Source organism: Cryptomeria japonica, chromosome 9 (assembly GCF_030272615.1).
Source record: "Cryptomeria japonica chromosome 9, Sugi_1.0, whole genome shotgun sequence".
In the NCBI taxonomy this organism is placed as follows: domain Eukaryota; kingdom Viridiplantae; phylum Streptophyta; class Pinopsida; order Cupressales; family Cupressaceae; genus Cryptomeria; species Cryptomeria japonica.
In genome coordinates, this window is record NC_081413.1 from 309,622,015 (window position 1) to 309,642,955 (window position 20,941).

The 20,941-nt window shown below is 38.0% G+C and overlaps 1 protein-coding gene across 2 annotated transcripts in view; it reads left to right on the top strand.

Moving 5' to 3' along the window:
- LOC131079603 (photosynthetic NDH subunit of subcomplex B 3, chloroplastic) overlaps nt 1-20,941 on the top strand; it is a 114,653-nt gene that overhangs the window by 31,764 nt on the left and 61,948 nt on the right. Inside the window, exon 3 of one of the 2 annotated variants that reach the window (XM_058017603.2) lies at nt 13,172-13,225. The exons of the other annotated variant lie outside the window; for it this stretch is intronic. Within the exon in view, the coding sequence (XP_057873586.2) occupies nt 13,172-13,225 (54 nt within the window). The remainder of the gene's footprint in view (nt 1-13,171; nt 13,226-20,941) is intronic. 2 annotated transcript variants of the gene reach the window in all.

Below are 20,941 nucleotides of genomic sequence, written 5' to 3' on the forward strand. Positions count from 1 at the left end.
TTGAAATTAATCACTCTCAAAAGAATGGAGAGACTTATCAGACATGACATGGTGGAGTGGGCAGCAGAGTGTAAATTAATGCCTACTTATGAGGAGCAACATAAAACACCTTATCATTCAGATGTTCAGGAGCTTAGAGTTAAGCATGCTAAGGTGTTTAGTGACATACCTCATGGTAGACCTCTTGATAGAGGCATAGAGCACATCATTGAGCTTGAAGAAGGCACCAAGCCCATCGTGATTACACCTTAGCGACACCCCAAGTGGTTGAAAGATGAAATTGAGAAAACTATTAAAGAACTCTTAGCTATGGGACACATAAGGTCGAGTAAGTCTCCTTTCGCTTCATTAGTAGTTTTGGTGAAGAAGAAAGATGGTACACTTAGAATGTGCATTGATTACTGAATGCTGAATAGAAGGACAACAAAGAACAGGTATCCCATTCCTTGCATCGATGAGTTGATAGATGAGCTTCACGAAGCTTGTTATTTCTCTAAGATTGACTTGAGGACAGGTTATCATCAGATCGGTGTCAGAGAGCAGGATATTGAGAAGACTGCATTTAGATGTCATTGTGGGCACTATGAATTTTTGGTTATGCCTTTTGGTTTAACCAATGCACCAGCCACTTTCCAGTCCACTATGAACAGGGTCTTCCAGTCTCAGTTGAGGAGATTTGTTCTGGTATTCTTTGACGATATTTTGGTTTACAGTAGAACTTGGGAGGAGCACCTGGTTCACTTGGATACTATTTTAGGCATACTTGACAGGGAGTCTTTTTACGCCAAGGAGTCCAAGTGTTTATTGGGCATGGAAATTTTTTTATATTTGGGTCACATAATTAGCAGAGAGGAAGTTCGCATAGATCCTGATAAGGTTAGTGCCATTATTGATTGACCTACGCCCGATACCTTGACTCAGCTCAGGGGATTTGTTGGTTCATGCCTTCTATCATCAGTTTGTTAGTGGTTTTTCATGGCATGCCACACCACTCATTGATTTGACAAAGAAGGGTGCATTTGTTTGGACACCTCTAGCACAAGAGTGTTTTGAGAAGTTCAAGCAATTGATGACTACATGTCTAGTTCTAGCTTTACCAGATTTCACCAAACCTTTTGAGCTTCACTGTGACACATGTGGGGAGGGTATTGGTGCAATGATTATGTAGGATCATTGTCCTATAAATTTCGAGAGTAGGAAGCTCAGGGGTCTTTAGAGGAGCTATAGTATTTATGACAAGGAAATGTTGGCCATCATGCATGCAATGGCTAAGTTCAGGCAGTATTTAGTTGGCAGCAAGTTTTGTGTCAAAACTGATCATAATAGCTTGAAGCATTTCCTTGGACATCAGGATCTAAATGAGCATCAATTGAAGTGGGTCAGCAAGCTACAGTCTTATGATTTTGACATCTCCTATGTCAAAGGGACTCAGAACGTTGTTGCTGATGCCTTATCTCACCGTCCCCATTTGAGCTCCATGGCAGCGGTTTCCGAGGATTGGAAACACTTGATTATAGAAGAGTATGCCAAGTATCCGTGGGCTTCTGGCATTATTGATGGGACGATACAGGACAATAGGTACTCTCTTGTGAATGATCTTATCATTTACAAAGAGAGAATATTTTTAGTCCCAGATTCAGATATGAGGAACAAGGTATTGAGATCACTACATGATTCACCCATGGCTGGTCATCCCGGTTACTTTAAGACCTATAGGCAGATACGGGAGAGATTTACTTGGAAGGGTCTCAAATCTGACGTTCTTCAGTATGTCAGGGAGTGTTCTGTTTGTCTGCAGAACAAGCAGGAGCATACATTCCCTGCTGGGCTACTTCAGCCACTTCCTATTCTTGGGAGGAAGTGGGAATGCATGTCTATGGACTTTATTATGGGCTTGCCGAAATCTGAAGGGAGAGACAATAGTTATGTGGTAGTTGATCAGTTGACTAAGTATGCACATTTCTTCTCAATCATGACTACTTATTCAGCTGCACAGGTGGCTGATCTTTTCTTTTGTGAGGTATTCAGGTTGCATGGGCTACCTCGGAGTATTGTCAGTGATAGAGATAGTAGGTTCATTGGTAACTTCTAGTAGGAGTTATTCAGATTATGTGGGACAAAGCTCACTCCGAGTACCAGCTACCACCCCCAGACTGATGGGCAGACAAAGATTGTCAACTAATGGGTGGAGGGATACCTATTGAACTACATTTCTGGGCAGAAAAAGGCTTAAGTGAAGTGGTTGCACCTTTGTGAGTATTGTTACAATTCCATTCATCACATGACTATTCAGATGACACCATTCAGAGCTTTGTATGGTTATGATGCTCCTAGTTTTCTGGATTTATTGCCGAGCAGTTGCAGAGTGCCGAGTGCTGGGGACTTGCTACAGGAGAACCAGGATATTATGAGAGCTCTTCGTGAGAATATTCAGAAGGCTCAAAATCAGCAAAAGCAAAATGCTTATCAGAGGAGGGTTGAGCGATCTTTTGAGATTGGGGATATGTTGTATCTAATGTTACAACCCTATAGACAGTCCTGTCTTAGGAAGAAGGGCTCAGAGAAACTCAAGTAACGTTATTATGGGCCATTCAATATTGTTAGGCGTGTTGGCGAGGTGGCTTATGAGTTGGATTTACCGACAGATAGTAAGGTTCATAATGCATTCCACGTTTCTCGCCTCAAGAAGGCATTGGGACAACATATAGGTCCTTCTTCAGATTTATCACCCTTGGATGATGAGGGGAAGTTGATTTTAGTACTTGAGGTCTTCATAGAGACTAGAGAGCGTCATCTTTGAAGGCGGGTCATTAGGGAAATTTTAGTTAAGTGTAGAGATCTGCTGATAGAGGATGCTACTTGGGAAAGCGAGAGCATTTTATAGCATCCAACATTGAGTTTGCTTGAGGACAAGCAAATTCAGGGAGGGCGGACTGTGATGTCCCCACTCTAGTCAGTTTCTATGACTGATGGGTTAGCCTATTATTTTGGACTCTCATAGGATAACATTCTGGCTAGAGAGTCTTAGTGGCAGTCTGTTGTGACGTTTTCACACATCGCCCCATTGCAAATGGGGACCCATGTTTTTTGCTCGTTTTGTTCGTTTTCGCTTTGCTTTTTCTAGGGTTTTGTTAGTTTGTTAGTTGTCTGGATTTAGGGTCAAGCCTTAGGGTTTTAATTACCGTCTTTTCGGACCAGAATCCAGTCGGTTTTGGGAGCTTTTTGATTTTCCTTTTCTAGAATGCAAATTTTGAATGCAATGAATTCGCCAGAATGGTCTAATTTTCAATTGGAATGTTGATGCAGAGCTTAAATTTGTCTAAGTGTTGAAGATGAAATGTGAATTTTTGTCCAATTGAATATTTTTGACCAAATTTTGACTTTTTTGAATTTTGATCCTAGGCATTTCAAATGATTTGTTTTCGCCTTGTGAAGTGATAAAATGTGTAAAATCATGATATTTTGGCCTGTAGGAGCAAAATCGCTCCTGTCCCTCAGTGAAGGACGGGAGCTCGTTCTCAAATATCTTACTATTCTTGCAGGGTCAAGATGAATTACGAATTGGAAGTGATGGAGAAAGGCGAGATCTTTCCATTGAATATAAATTGAAGATTTTCATGAGCACAGAAATGCCTCCAGGGGAAAAATCGCTCCTGTCCCTCAGTGGAGGACCGGAGCTACAAATCCAATTTTGCTTTGTCCTTGCAGGATTTTAAACGTCTTGACGATGTGAAAAGGTCCAGAGAGGTGCATTTTATCAAATGAATATAACTTGAAGCGTCGCCCAGGGGATCACATAGGATAGCAAGTCCGGCCTGAGTGAGGTCCTGATCCTGAAATTTGGCTAAGTCTGGAATGCCCTGATCCTGAATTTGACTAAGTCTGGAAACTGAAAAAACCTCCAAAAACTAGATTTTGCAATATAACTCCTGGAGGTCTGAAACCACTCTCAAACATCCTGAAAGTATATATGGAATATAACTTAAAATTGTCCTGATTGAGAGTGCGAAAAGTCAAACTTCGCTCGTGTCCTTCTCCAAGGGTCCAGAGCGAAAAGCGCTCCTGTCCCTCTCCAAGGGACCAAGGCGAATCGCTCGTGTCCCTCACCAAGGGACCAGAGCGAAAATGATTAGTTGAGCCATTCCTGACCTTGTTCGGACGAATCGAGACATCAAAGGCATGGTGAAGGACGAAATGAGCATGATAGAGCATCCAGACTTGATCAAAAACAATGAGATGATGAAGTTTTGCCTAGAGGGTCAATTTCGCTCCTGTCCCTCACTGAAGGACCAGAGCGAAATTCTTCATAAGGTACGATCTAGGCAAAGATCAAGCAAATTTTATGTTCGAAGGCAAGAAAGGAGGTCAATCGAACCCGTTGAAGACAAATTGAAGATTATCAAACGTCAACAAAGGACCAAAATGCTTAAGTTCGCTCCTGTCCCTCAGGAAGGGACCAGAGCGATTTTTGTTGTAGATGATTTTCTCGCCAAATTTCAACCGATCTCAAGGCATGAATGAATGAAAGGGGGCATTGCGAATCCGTTGAATATAATTTTCGAAGGTGATGAAGTGAAATGAGGCCCACAAGAGAAAAATCGCTCCTGTCCCTCTCCAAGGGACCAGGGCGAGGTACCTTGTAGCTCTCGTCCCTCTCCCAGGGACCAGAGCGATTTCCTTCATTAGACAGAATCCAGGCAAATGTAAAGACAAGTGTACGTTCAAAAGCAAGGAAGAACATGAGATGGACGCATTGAATACAAAATGAAGATTTTTTTGGACGTCCACAAAGGTCCTAAATGTCTAGTTCGCTCCTGTCCCTCAGGAAGGGACCAGAGCGATTTTTGATATAATTGATTTTCTTGCAAAGTTACAAACAATGTCAAGGCATGAACGAATGGAGTGAAGAAAGACGAGTCCGTTGAATATAAACTTGGAACCTGGCAAAGTGAGATAGTGGCCACAAGGGAAGGATCGCTCCTGTTCCTCTCCAAGGGACCAGGGCGATGATGATGATAATACTCTCTACGCAAGTTCAAGGTCGTTCCTCCAAGGTTCAAGGCCGATCCAAGTCAAGACGAAGGGTGGCGAAGACATTTTAGAGCATTTCCATCAAGCGCAAGGTTGTAAAGGTCATCACATGGAAGGAATGTGCACTCTAAGACCCAGATCGCTCCTGTCCCTCTCCAAGGGACCAGAGCGATACTTCCATTAAGGCATCGATTTCAAAGGACAAGCAAATATTAAGTTACCAAGAGGACTTAAAGGACGTCATTTCACGTAATGAAGATAATTGCAAGTTGCTAAAAACAAGAACAAGCTCGCAATGATGAACTTCGCTCCTGTCCCTCTCCAAGGGACCAGAGCGATGTTAGATGTATTGATCAATTCATGCAAGATTTACGTAAGGACAAGATTTCGCAAGGTCTTAGAGGGTCCACGGAAGGGTAGAAAGGTGATGCATGAAGATTTCAAACGTTAAATAATCACCAAAATGGATCTAGGAACCATATCGCTCCTGTCCCTCTCCAAGGGACCAGGGCGATTCGCTTTGGATTCCTTGTTTTGTTCCAAGTGCGTGCTAAGTTAAAGATTCACAAGGTTATGCAAGGTCCAAGACATTGTTTGAAGAATAATTTGCAAGGGTTTGAACGTCTAAACATCGCCAAATAGTGTAAAAACCCCATATCGCTCCTGTCCTTTGGACAAGGACCAAGGCGATACTATCAAAACACCCACGTTCCTTCAAAGATCAAGGCGAAGCAAGGTGAGGTTAAGCGAGGCAAGGGACGACGTTTGGAGGACATCACAATGAAGATCGAAGATAAAAGGATGCATATTGAACGTGGAAATTTGAAGATCGCTCCTGTCCTTTGGACAAGGACCAGGGCGATGAACATCCAAAGACACTCATGAACGCATGCAAGACATTCAAGCTTGAAGGACCCAACAAACATCGCAAAATCAACGTGGAGATGAGAACTTTGAACGTCAAAATTGCGAGAATCAGGACAAAATTGATGGATCGCTCCTGTCCCTCTCCAAGGGACCAGGGCGATGAGGTACGTATCTTTCACCTTCACAATTTGGCATTCAAACAAACATTTCTGAATTTATTTTAAATGCTAAAAATCGATAATCTTTGAAAATTCAATTAAAATGGCATTTAAAATTTGCGCAAAACATTAATTAATTATTTTTGCCTTGTAAAAAAAAAAAAAATCGAATTTATTAATTAATAAACAAGGAAATTTAATTAATTAATTATTGTTTGCAATAAAAATGGAGCGCTTGAGTTTATTTTATGAAGGTCGGCCTTTGTTATTTATTAAAAATCATTTATAATTGCTTTATTATTACCAAGTCGGCCTTAAGGTAAGTATGAGGTGAGCGCTATAAAGGGAGGGTGAGAATCTTCATTTTCACATTATCATTCTTCATTCACATGCGATTTGAGAAGGTGCGAAATTGTGTTCAAAGTGCGATTTGGAGTTTACAAAGCAAGGTGGTGCCAAGGTTATCCAAGGTGGTGCGAATCTAAAAGTTTCCACTTGAGCGAATTTGCCAAGGCATTAGAGATCACGTCCAAGACTTGAAGGGTGGCGAAGTTGATAAGAGGAACGTTCTTTTGAAGATCACATCAAGACCATCTTATTTCAAATTTTGCCTAGGCGATTTTATTCATTTTGCATTTTAGAGTTAGCTCTCAAGTAAGGTATGGCAAGATCTCTTGTTTTAATTTCAAATTTTGATTGTCATTGCCTTAATTTTGAAATTTTGTTTTTCCTTAGCTCAATCGTTTTTTAGGAAATGATTAATAAAGGACTTATCATTAAGTTTCCTAAAAATTTGCTCTCTAATTTATGTTATGTATTGCAAAATCATGTTACTAATTTTGAAATGTTGTGTAGGCATCAAATGGAGGTCTCTTCAAGGAAAATCAAGCCGGATCCAGGACGGTCTTCGCCAGGACGGTCTTAGCCAGGACATGGGCGACCTCTTTCAATCCAGCGTTCCAAGGCGAGGTACATCATCATCCTGCACATCAAGGACAAAAGGAGTTAGAACAAGAGTTAATTAAAGATAGCCTCTCAACGACATCAAATTGAATATCTAGCAAGCTTCAAGTGTCAGATGAGGTGGCGTCCTAGTCATCATTTCTCCAATCAGTGAAGTCCATCTCAGCATGTCCAGATTCAATGTACTTAACTCATGGAAGGTGGCACAAACTCCGATGTACCTACCCCGGCTATCCATTGGTCGATTTTTCTAGAAGGGACATGTGTCCAAGCAATACAATTTTATCATTGGTCAAGCATTAAATGTTATGTAATGGTTGTAACAAACCCTAATTAGGGTTTTCATTGTAAAATCTTGGCCATTGATCTTGAATTGATCTAAGCCATCAAATTGTATTGTGGGCACTATATAAGCCCAGGCATTTCATTTTGTAAAAAGGGGGAAATTTTAGATGATTAGAGAGAGTTGTAAATAGTTGGAAGAGTTAGAATATAGTTGATAGAATAGCAATTAGAGTAGAATAGGAGGACAAGGCAAGAAATTGTTGCCATTGATTGTAAACAAACTCCATTTTCATTGAAGTAATGGTGAAATATGTCGTTTTCTTGCAATTTGCATGGTTTCTTGTTGAAGTCTTCAATCTTAGATGGTAGATAATTAGATGAATGGAGGAAATGTGATTGATTGATGGTGGAATTCGTACATCCATACTACTAGCAGTTTGTTGATTGCAGACTTGCCTTGCGTAGTCAACTGGAATCATTCAGCTTAAGCTCAATTTCAATTTGTCGCCTCTTCATTGATATGCATCAACTTGGATGGTATCTATGCCTGCGGTGATGATTTGAACATCATAAAGCTCCCTTAGAAGATCGCACTAGTCTTGTGTAGATGTTCCATTGATGTCAAAACAAGATCTAGTTAGAGTTTTGTCAAAAATCAAATCATTGCTCCTACATTCTTAGTATTAGGATTAGATCCTCTCTTCGCCCTTATCCTTTTTCCATTTTTTTCAAATCTAAGTTAGTAAGAGCCTGTGTCCAGCAAAGCAGATCGGAAGTTCAATGTAAGTCCCCTTGTGATTCCAGCAAATCACATCATACCACTGGAGCTTGTCCACACGTAGAGACCCTACATCAAAGAACCTTGGAGTCTACCTAACTGATCCTTTATGCGAATCTTCAGCAGTTAGAGACTATTTTCTCAAGAGAGGATAAGATACCCTTAGGTATTTTATTCTGTGTTAGGCTGTGTACAAAACACACGTCAACACAGTCCCACTTCTTCAGTTCAGTTCCGGGGCCTTAGCGGTTAGTGTGTAGTATTGACTCTAGCTTCAGACGGCACATCAAAAGACTTAGTAACAAATGAGATATTAATATTCTAGTGGTTAAGTTATTTTAATTAACTTATATGATTATTATAGTCATAAAGTGACTTTATTAAATTTAAAACCACTTAATATTATAAAGTGATTTTAATTAAATCACTTAAAGTGAAATATGGTGCCCAAGTAACTATTGAACTATGCAAAGTGATTAAATACATTTTAAATGTATTTAAAAAGCATTTAGGCATACTTGTGTAAAATCGTGCCATTTGGGGGTTATAAGGAATTTGAAGGCAATTCAAATTGATTATTTATTATTTGACTTTGCTTGATTTTTTCTCCGTGGATTGTCTAAGACAAGGGTTTTAGAGGGTTTGCTATTGAAGAACGTTCATTCTTCATGGATTTGTGATTCTGAGGCTGTGAAAGATCAGTTGAACTATTGCAAACTGAGAGGGCTTCATCCAGAAGTCTTTATGTGCTTCAACAACGGTTTATTTCTTTAGTTATTTATAGTTTTGGAATAAGGAAGGAGGCAATCAGGTTTAGACGCTTCATTAGCAGCAATTTATCAATTCAATAAGCAGCCGTACAAGTTTTCCTTGCTGGCTATACCAATCAGCCTTGGCACGTGGGTTCCAGAGAGAGAGAGTTTTGCTTGGGAGGGTGAAATGCCTACCCAAAGTGCATTATGAGTGCATATTTCCCAACTCCTAGTCTATTCAAGCTATTTCATAAACTTTTTGGCTCAGAGAAATCACATTCTGGACTTGTATTCTCATTTGGGTCAGTTTCCCAGTTTTGGCTGGCAAACACCAAATTTCTTCACTTAAAATAAGCTAAGGACCTACGAGTATGCAATTAGCAGTAGGATTTATTGTAGCAATTATCTTATTCATAATATAGTTGCAGTTGCTCTCAATTTCAATTCTATTTGGTTTTATGTGCAATTCTTGCTTGGCACATGTGTTATTTTCTGTTTTAAAATTGTTCAAAGATCTTGAAAATCCAAAAACACAACAACAATAGTATTTCAGGAGAGTTAGAACCAGCAGGGTTCTTACAGTTGCACTCACTGATGGTGAACATACTAAAACAAATCTTCTTGGAAAACAAACAAGGACAAGCAAGAAGAAAATGTACGAGGTAATGGGTAAATTTAGTCGTCATATTTCTTGCAAATTATTAGAAAATTGGCACATCCACTTATTTGGAAGCAATAAAGGTAGTGTATTGCATGCTGAATGAGGGTTTTGTCTTATAGCAGTATAAGAAAAATGGGCAACCTGGGCAGCTTCTAAGAAAACATTCTTTAAACTTGCACACATGAATGTGTTTGGCAAAAAATTGTTGGAAAAGTGTAGTTTTGTTCAACTTTTATGGCGCAAGTATGGGTAAAGTGTGGTAGAGCATGTGTAGTATAATGACATGTTTGTGGGTATTGTAAGACGTGTACTTGTATTGGTTGAGCATAGGAAGCATATTTGGGTATTACATTTAGGAATGCAGATTTCCATTGATTGCATGGCATGGACAGCATCATGACATCTTTCTGGGTGTTGTAAGCATGCATATTTCCATTCTATGGGAATGTAAACATTGTATCATGTGACACATCTCATTGTTTGATATGACAAGGAGAGGAAACTGTTTCGGCCTGAAAGGGCAAGTAATGGAAGTGCTTTGCCTATCACAGTTGAGCTTAAGGACAGCCAAAAGCATAACAGTGATGGGTTTTCATTATTGTATCGTGCAAAAACTCTTATCACTGTTATAGCATGTGCATAGTTGTAAGAAGAGGACTCTTTTCAATTTTTTTGTAAACATTATAAAAATGTATGGCCTTCATTGTACATTGATGCAATAACAAACCCCTTGGAATATCTTTCATGGCATTGTAAAATGTCTTCAAATGCAAGGAGGTTCATTCATGGCCACATGTTATGTTGTGGCATGTTTCAAGGTAATCATTGTAGCTTAAGAAGTTGAAGTAGCCACCATAGAGTTGTTTGTGGGAAAGACGCAAATTTGGGTTTCAACACATAAGACAGTATCACCACCTTCTACCTTGTGACACTACTTTTGTTGAGCATCATTTTAAATATGTGAGGGGGTTTTGTTCCATTCAAGAGCAGGATACAGCATCACTATATTTTACCTTGTGTCACTACTTGTGTAAAGTATCAATTTGAAGATGTGAAAGGGTTTCATTCCATCAAACAAAGAGGCCCATAAACAGTAGGTGACTAGAGCACTGCTACCTTCTACCTCAGGGCACTTGAGTGCTGAGCATCACTTGGTTTCCACTAGAAGCATGTGAGGGATGTTTGTTTGAATCAATTGGACATAGAAGTTTCAAAGACCAAGTGAAAAATTCTTTTATATTTGTGAGTAAGATTTACTGGGATCAAAAACTCTCTAAGAAGGGAGATGTGATCCATATTGGTTTTACAAGAAAAACTCTTCCTCAATGGAAGACATTTCAACAAGAATAATGTGAACAAACCACCCATAGAACTTGTTTTAATGAAATCATTGGATTTGTATAAGATATGGTTTCAAATCTGCTAATGCTCCACAGGGGGCACTATTCAATTTCTAACTGCCTCTTGCTGTAAAGGGGTGGCTTTGTCCTGACAGAAAGACAAGAAAAATTTGAAATGAGAAGGCATCCCTGTCTATTCAAATTCTGTGCGGAAGGGTTTGGACACAAATGAGGAGCCTTTTGACACTATAAGAAGCAACTGACAGGCCAAAGAAAAGGGAAGGAGGAGAATTGAATGTTTATATCTCTAAGAAAGTTGAAATACAAGATGAAGTAGTGAATTAGCTGGCAGAGATTGTAATAGACATGTACTTGTCTATTTGAGTAGTACCCTCTGGTAGAAGGGAATTGCCTTTACCAACTAGGTTTTTCACCTTTATCCAGGTTTTCCCAAGATAAATTCTTGTGTTTTTGTTCCATTTTACATCTCAGCTCTTCATTTTTTGTGTGTAGCAGCTTTTTATTTCCTTCCAATTCCATTTTTATTTGGAAGTTCAAGCAATGCAATAGTTTAGTTGCTTGATTCCCTAGTTTATAAGTAGTTTTGGTGGGAATTATGGATTAGGCTGATGCACTAGTAGCCGTGACAGAGTACAAGAAGAACAAGAGGCTTTATCTTTCAAAGAAACCACAGCATGAGTTCCAAACTAATAATTGGCAATCTGCTGGTTAGGGTTACAATAAAAGAAAGGTTTTGTTTTGTTGACCTGAACATATCAATTGTGACTTTTTTGGTGGAAATATTAATGAGTCTATATGCCTTAGCTTTTTCATTATACCCATTAAAGAAACATCTGAATCTTTTAGAATATATTTACTCCTTTTACTGTCATGAACCAAAACATATCTAGCTGAACCCAAAAAATGAAGATGTGTTACGTTTAGTTTTATGTCTTAGGTTGTTCACTATACCTAACAAACAAATAATTGAATCTCTTAGAATCTAATTTATTCCTTTTTCTATCATGAACGGAAACATATTTAGCTGATCCAAAAACATGAAGATGTGTTACCTTTGGTTTTAAGCCTGCACCAGGTTTCTTTAGGTGTGATATCTTGTAAAGATTCACATAGGCCTTTGTTTAGGAGATATATTTCCATAGTTATGTTTCTCCTCCTAACCACTTCATTCTACTGAGGGGTGTATGGAGTTGCAACCCATCTGACTTACTTTTTTACAATAGTCATGAAATTGCTTGGAAGTGAACTCACCCCTATTATTTGATCTAATGGTTTTGATCCACTTACCTTACTAATTTTTTAAATCATGTTTTGAACTTCAAGGTTTTAAACCATTATGTTTTTTCTTCAAAACAAAATATCTCGCACAAAGGATTTTTGATGGTTTCCATGATGTCTCACATAGATTTGCATAAGTGAGATTTAAAGCTTTCTTTGTATACTGCCTTGTCAGGATGAAAAGACTTTAATTTTTTCTGGCTATTCAAATACCTTGAACATGTAACTTCTCTTGGATGGAAGCCACTTTGTGAACCATATTGGTTCTTCTTTGTTTGGCTAATACTGTGACTAAGATGTCCATATTTTTCATGCCACAAAATTCTGCTATTATCCTCCATAACCAATGCGTGCAAATTTCTAATTACCTATTACAGAATCGATTGGCTTGTACAAAGCACTTTGCCAAATGCCTTGGATGACTATTTTGTCTTGCAGGAAATCAATCACAATGCACTTCTTTCCACTAAATTTCACATCGATGTTAGAATTTTCTATTGAATGACTAATATACAATAGGGACAAATTTGACATACCTCACTATGAATTTTATTGCATAAGTGAGAATGACGGATAACCTGAATATCTCCTATCCCTTCTAGGGCACACCTTTACTTAATTTGTAATGTATTGTGATTTCATCTTTGTAAATTGTATTTGAGATTGCTAACATGAAGATGGCTCGATAATCTTCATTGCATGCTGAATTTTGGCTTTAGTGTAGTAGAACTCCATTTTAATTGTTTACAGTTATTGATCAGCAAAAATCAAATATGCTACTGAAAATACTATTCAGTCATCTCTTTTGATTGTCTACAATTATTGATTAGAAAAATGGTAATATGCTATCCAATCATAGATCTTGCATTAGGGAAACAAGGTTGAAATCCATAATAAACTATTTCTTGATGCTTTTTGTTTGGTTTTAAGCTCTTACTTTTTTTTTTTGGTGGGGGAGCTAGCCCACAAACTTCTAGGAACTATCTCATTTGTGAGGATCAATTTAACAAGCACACCCTTCAAAATTTTATTTTCAGGGGAAAGTGATGAATTGTGGAGGTGGTGGAAGTTGTGGGACATGTCTTGTTGAGGTACTTTACTTCACTTGATGCTAAATAAAATTCAAAACCTTTCCATTTTAAAAATCAATGATAAATAAAAAAAAAACTAGAGAAAAACTTTTTCTGGTGCAATCTCTATTGCAACCTCTACTTTTTGACCTGAAAAGGGTTGTTGAGAAGAAACTAATCATTGCATTTTTATTTGAGTAATTCATCAAATTATACATCACGAGATAGTTATTTACATCAATCTAACAATAGGGTTACACTATTGATTGTACATCCTCTTTTATTATTGTTTATGGTTTTTTTTTGAAATAGGATAATGGGTTGAATTTTTGAACTAGATGTTAGATTTCTCATTTTGGAATCATAAATCATTAGTTAAGAACTTAAGAGTCGCGAACTATCTTTTCCAAATCATTAAATTTTGATTTATTTAATTATTTATTTTCATGAGGACTTCATTATACAAGACTTATGTACCAGGAGCACCCATGAAGGACCAATTGATTTGTATTTTAGGTGCCACAACTCTGTTATTTGCTTTACGCCTTGTTTCTTTATGCTTTCAGCTTTCCTAGCCATTCTGTAGTTGTTGTGTAGAAGGGAAGTTAAATGTGTTTCACACCTCTTCACAACAACTTCATATCTTTTTATAGTTGAATTCGCATTTCCCTTTTCTTCAGTTCACACCTTGCAAATTACGCAGAACAATGCCATGTTTCTCCTGCATCTTGGAAACTTGTTGATTTTGAGAAAATTCTGCAAGCCCAAGCATATGTGGATGTGGTCACACTTTTTTTATAAGAATTCACACGATTCATAGCATCCAACTCAGCTTTGCTGTTCACTTCTTCAACATTAACACAATAGCTCTGCCACACCTATTGACCATTGGTTGCAGATGATCAATCTTTCCAAATTTGTAAAAATGTGTGGATCCAAGCGTTCAATAACCAAAATAGAATTAAAGTTGTATTGCATAGATCAACAATGTGGTAGAGGATGAATTGATAATATGACAACTGAAGATGACAAATAGTGTGAAATAAAGCAAAGAAGGATAACATGCATGACGGTTTGCAAATTCTTATAGTTGATTCTCAACTGATCTTGTAACATGTGCATTTTTACATTAGATTGTGAATCAAATTCCACTAAGACATCATGTATGCATTCTATGTTGCACATACTTGGAAACAAATAGTAGAATGTATGCAAGAGTGTAATGTCCCCTACCCGATTAACATAATTAATCTATTTCAATATTACTAAAATTGATTGAGAGACTAATCATGAAGCCAGCCATTAATATTCTTCAATTTATTAGTTATTAACAAGTGTTTATTTATTTTCTTCATTAGATGATTAATTTCATTATTCATGGTTCTTAATATAGATATCATACCCTGCTACTACTTCAATTTTAACGGAGAAGGGTCTATGTATGTTAACAAAGGGCTTAGAGACCAAATACAATAGGTTCCCTCAAAGTTTACAAATCCAAGCCCTTACCTATCTTGGGTCTTCTTGGTGTACGTTTTATCATTCACCGAACATTAGAATAAAATGTCAAGGACACTCTACCCTCTCTTGATCAAAATCACTACGTGTGCCAAGATTGCAAAGAAAGACCACACGGCGACTCCAAGGTTTATATATGCGAACGCGCGACTTTGTGTTGGATAGCTTCCTTGGTTATGTATGCTGAAATATAAGGGGGACTTACTCTTGGCTCGTTCAATTCACAATGAAGGTCTAGACAATGAAGCTCTATCATTTGAGTCTTGGATTATGGACTTCAAGAAAAATGAAAAGGAGATAAGGGTTTAGAAGTTCTAATCTACTCCTAAGAATTCAAGAGACGGTATTGACTAGGTGAACCTAATAACCAAACTTTGCTTCGCCACGCTAGGACAACAACACAAAGTGGGTGCAATCTTCAAGGGGTGTGCTTATGATTTTCACGTCATGATTAACTACCATCAAATCGAACAATATTTATCAAGACAAAAGTTAAGCATCCACAAAGTAAGCTCAGACTAACTTTACACAATGAACAAAAATCATATGTTCATCAAAAGTATGAGCAAAATATTCACCATAAATCAATACTTATCAGATCTTGCATTCGTCTAACATACATGAAATAAAATCTAAACTATGATGAGAGATAAGAAGCATGTAAACTCCAAAATAATGGAAGTAATCACCATCAATTTGAACAATGTATTACTTATTACTTTGGTAGTCATAAACAACAATTTGCTTATCTTAACATGTTTTGCAACATGCTCCCATGATTTACAAATGAGGGGTGAGCTCAATTTATAGGCTCTTCAATTACAATTCAATGGCCAAGATTGATTTCGAATCAACAATCGAGATTACAAAATAAAACCCTAATCAGGGTTTGTTACAACTAACTACCTCTTGACCAATGAGAAAATTACATTTGGGGACACTTGTCCTTCTTGCTAAATATGAATCAATAATAAAATAGAAGGTTGTTGCATTGTGGAGTGTGCCTTCTAGAAGCCTCTGTGGATATAAGTTAGGTTCGTTGAACCTAGACATGTTGACTTGGAACAATTTGATTGGTTGGAAGATGACTAGGTGCCACCTGAGCATGTTGGATGTCCTCCTACTTGAATTGGATATGATGTTATTCCTTTGAATTTCCTCTCCGAATTCTCCAATTTGTGTCAAGAAATTGTCTAAGTATGAAAATTTGTTTGGAATACTCTTCTTGTCACCATCTGATTCTGATTGAGAGCTTGTCTTTAATTCTTCAGGAGATGAAATCCTTCAAGAAGTTGCCCTTATTGCTTCAATAGGTCTGGGATTGTAGATGAAATCCTCCAAGAAGTCCGAAATTTTTTCTATATTTTCACCAAGTTTGAGGACTTTTCTTTCTTGATGCCCTGAAACTTGTCCCGTCAAAAACTTGATTTGTGTTTTCCTTGACGATCCTGCACCAAGTGTCATCTACAACCTTCAGAATATAGACAAGAAAGAAGTAGGAAAGTGCTGCTTGTCTCAGAAAATTTTGAATCTGCACTTGAAAATTCTTGAAACGTGTTGAAAAACTCTTGAAATCCTCTCCTCTTGTGTCTTGCTCTTCCAAGTTCGAACTTTCACAATGAATGAATGATTTTCTATAAGTATAAACTCCAAAGTAGTTTGAATTTTGCATTTGGCAACATAGCTGGTCTTTCCGAATTCAAACTAGTCTTGTTTCTAAATTCATTCCACTCATCGAACTCAATGAGAAAGTTGCCATTTTTGATTTCAGTTGAGTTTAATCTTCTTGGGAAAGTTCTGATTTCAAATCGAGTTTGAGTTTAGTTCTAAGAGAAAGTTTCTATTTTCATTCCTAGTTGAGATTATGGATCGAACCATTCCTTCTTTCTCTTCCAAATTTTGAAACTTTCTAAAATGAATCTCTTTGCTCTTTGTTCAAACTTTGGCATCTTCATTCTTGACAGCTGGGCGGACTTCATAAGAAACTTTCTCTTGCTGGGCGGACTTCATCAAAATCTTTCCCTTGCTGTTCGAACTTCATCAAAATCTTTCCTTATTGGCCAACGGACTTAACATATTTCCTTCCAGGCTGAGCGGACTTCACAAAATCTTTCCAGATCAAGGTGGGGTTTACAAAATCTTTTCCTTATTTGCTGACCTGATAAAAAATATCTCTTTCATGTGTGGTGGACTTAGTGAAATGTTTTCCTTATTGCTAAATTAATCTTTCCAAGTCTAGGCAGACTTTAGCGGCTAGCCCTTTCTTTCTTCAGCGAATTCTAACAAATACATGCCTTCCTTAGGTGGATTTGGCAACAAACTTTCCCAACTAGCTGGCGGACTTGAGCAAAACTCTTCCTCATGAGGGTGGACTTCAGCATTTCCCTTCCTAAGGCAAGGTGGAGTTTGAACAATATTTCCAGACTTGGGGCAAACTTGATCCATTTCCTTCCCAAAAGGAGGGCGGAGTTCAAGACTTTCATGCCATTTTATCTTTCTTGGGCTGACTTGGCCAACCTCATGCCATTCCCTACCTTGGCGGACTTGTCTTCTTTACCTTGGGCGGAGTTGGTGATTGTCATGCCAAAAGAAGGGCGGACTTTGAGTGTTTCCAGCCATGGCATACTTTGCGTGTTTCCAGCCATGGCAGACTTGGCACTTACCTTGCCATCTCACCTTTGGCATGGCGAACTTTAAGTTTGGCAAGAAGTAGTCTTCTTCCATTGTTATCTCCATTCGAACTTGTCTTTGGCACAGACACTTAACCAGATTTTGAAATTTTTTTCTACAAGGTATCAACACTTAGACAATTTTCTGAATTTTTCCTTGGCGGACTTTGCACTTGTGTTGGACGTTCTTCCAAGGGAGGGGTGGAATTCATGACGTTGGAAACTCCTACCTTGAGCGGACTTCATAATGGCTTGGACGTTGGAAACTCCTACCTTGAGCAGACTTGCTCATAGGTCAAACATTTTCTTGGACATGGCCAACTCCATTGATGGTAAACTTTGAACCGACCAGAGACATGGTCCTCTCTATTCTCATGAACACTTGGATGAATTTTCTCGCTCAACAATTCATGTTTGTCTGGAACATCTAGATCAACACCCCAATCTGGAGATTTTCCCTTGCTTTTTACACGTGGAGACACAAATTTTTGATTCTGAAGATAAGAACGTTGTTGCCATGACTTGAGGGACCCAATCCTAGGTCAACTTTCAAAAAAGCTGAAAGAAGAAAAAAAAAGCAAAAAGCAAAAAGCAGGTCAAGAAAGCTGCATCTCGGATTGGTCCCAAAATGCCAAAAATAAAAAAGCAAAAAAGTGAAAAAGCATAATCCCTAAAAAATAGGAAGGTGTCAGAATTGACCCTAAGCAATTGGGATCTTCGTCCTTGGGGCCTTATGAGTGCTTTGGTGGTGTCCAAACACTAATCGGGGCATGATTTCTCTATTTGGCTTGAATGACCACTCTAAAAACTCTGAACTCCTCATTGCAAAAAGACTGGTGATTAGCAGTTTTGATGCCAAGGCAAAACCCTAAAAAGCAAAAACAGGGGGTCCCCATTTGCAATGGGGTGATGTGTGAAAAGGTCACAACATCTAGCGCCAACCCGAATAAATTTTCTTGAACATTTCAAAGATAAAACCAATCTATACCTGGAAACTTTGGAAAATTCCTTCAGTCCATCAAATGACTAGAAAACATTCTAAAAAAGGAAGCGAAATCTCAAATTGGATCAAGACAGTTTATCTCGGATTACCAAGTGTGTGCAATTAAGTTAATTCCAGCTCAAAGGAAAAGCAAGACTTTGAGAATCCGTCATGGTGAGCTATGCCAATATCTTAACTTCAAAAGCATTCGGGATAGGGCCTTGTTGCCAGCGAGCGTTTATAGCCTCAACAAGGTTATCGTTGTGATCTCACGAATATTGCTCCATTGCCAGCCGGGTGTCCATAGCCCCGATGGAGTTACTCACATGTTCCCAAAGCCAAGTACTTCGATACTTTTCATTTCATTTTCTTTTCTTTTGATTTTCTTTTCTTTCTTTGCATATTTTTTCACTTGGCTTGTAAATACTAAAGTTAACATATAGGTTTGAGAATCACAATGGCGCTGAAGCAAGACTTTAAGATTTTTCACCTACCATGATTTTTCCGGCAAACCTTACTGACTAAGAGCGATTAATTAATTGTGTAAGAATATGGTAATCACAGGATATTGGCGACAAGACACAATAAATGATTCCCTTCCGAGTCAAGAGTTCTAACCAATTGATGAAGCTAAAGAAGAACAACCTTGGATTCAAAAGTACATATATAATTATCCAAGAAATGGACTGAACATAGTTTAGCATAGACGCTAGAGTTCTTAAGAAACAACACCCTTCACAAATGGGATCCCCCTTTTATTGAATGCAAAACAAAACGGACAAGCAAACTAAACTAAGAAAGCTAAAAAACTAATCTAAGGCAAACTGGCCCGAACCATGAAAGAAAACCTATTTTAAACAAAAAACATTTTTTTTGAGTGAACAACACTCAAAAGCCCTAAGTATATACAACTCCTAGCATGATTTCTTAGGATATGTAGGAGCAGCAAATCAGCGGTCACAATATGAAGTTTTGCAAGCTTATTTTTAAACTCGGAAAAGTATTCTTTCAAAGTATAATTTTGAACCTCAAGCAAAACTTCAAAAATATTAGTAACTGGGGCAACTCACCCGGACAATGATTGATCCATAAACAAGTCGTCTTTCCTAAATCTCATTAATCAAAATGATATTCCTCGTAGTCAACAGTAGGGAAAGATACAACCTGGGGGTCTTCATTTGTGGACATAAATTCTTGTTCGTCATCCATTCCTTCATCAGGAGGTTGAAGTTGATGGTGAACCATACCACTTGCATCTGAAACATGGAGATCAACATCACGTTCCAAGTTGGGTGAAGTGTGGCGGGAATTCAACTCAAAAGGGAATTTGGAAATTTGGAACATTTCATGTGCTGGCTCCTTTTGAATTCCTAACAATGGATCAAGCCCTAACCCAAATTGTTCTTTATTTTCTTTCTCTATCACAATTACTTGTTCATCAGGTATTGTTCCATTTGTTTCAATTTCATCTATCAATTCCTCCATGATTGTGATAATTGGATCAAGCGCCAACGCGAAATGCATTCCATATTCTGCTTCCATCTTGGTAGCCCATTGATCGTCAAACATTCCATCTCGTCTCAAGCCACTTATCATTTCTTCCATCTTGTTCATGCATGATTGCACTTCTATGCCGAGGATTATTTCTTCTTGAATTGTATTAGAGTCATCTTCTTCTATTTTGATTGATGAATCCCTAGAACTACTTCCTTCATGTGTTACATCGTCCACTTGAGGACTCTCTCCAACTCGTAGTTCTCCATTTTCACACAATTCCACGTGTTGACATTGGATTGCCTTTCTCACCTGAACATATGCTATTACTTCCTTGATCTTTACTCCAATGTCTTCCTGTTGCATTACGATGCTTGGAATATCTTCATCTACTTGAATTCTTGATTCATTTATACAATCTTCTTCCAATTTTCTTCCTTCACAACCTGATGATGTTGCAATGCTTTGTTCTTTTGATGCAGGACTAAGATGCTCATTCCAGATGCATCTCCTTGGCAATTCTAATAATCCCAACTGACATCTAGCCTGGTTGATGGCCTCTTCACATATAGAACAAGTGAATTCTGATCGTGGTTCATTGTGAATCCGACACCAACGAGGAAGCAACACACTTTCAAGTCGTTTATTGCCCAACTCTATTGGATTTTGAATTCTCAACCTGAATCTTGAGAAAGGATCATTTCCATTGCCCTCATCATCAGGCTTTATGCACAATTCTAGCTTTGGAACATCCCAAAAGAAGATTTTTCCTTGTAGGACCAATCCTATTCTTGACAAGAATGTCAAGCGATTCATCTTATCATGCTTGGTTGTTTCAAGAATCTGGCACTTCCCTGGTAAGGCAAATCGTGACAAATTCCTGGGGTGTAGTTGTGCATTCAAATCTTCCTGAATCTAAGTGATGTCCACAAGGAGACTGTCCCGACAACAAGAAATATGAGGGTCGCCATCCATTGAGAATCTTTTTATTTTATTTTATTTTTTATTTTTAACTTTTCACTTTATTTTTTTTGGATTTTTCAAATTTTCACCTTTTTGGATTTTTCAATTTTT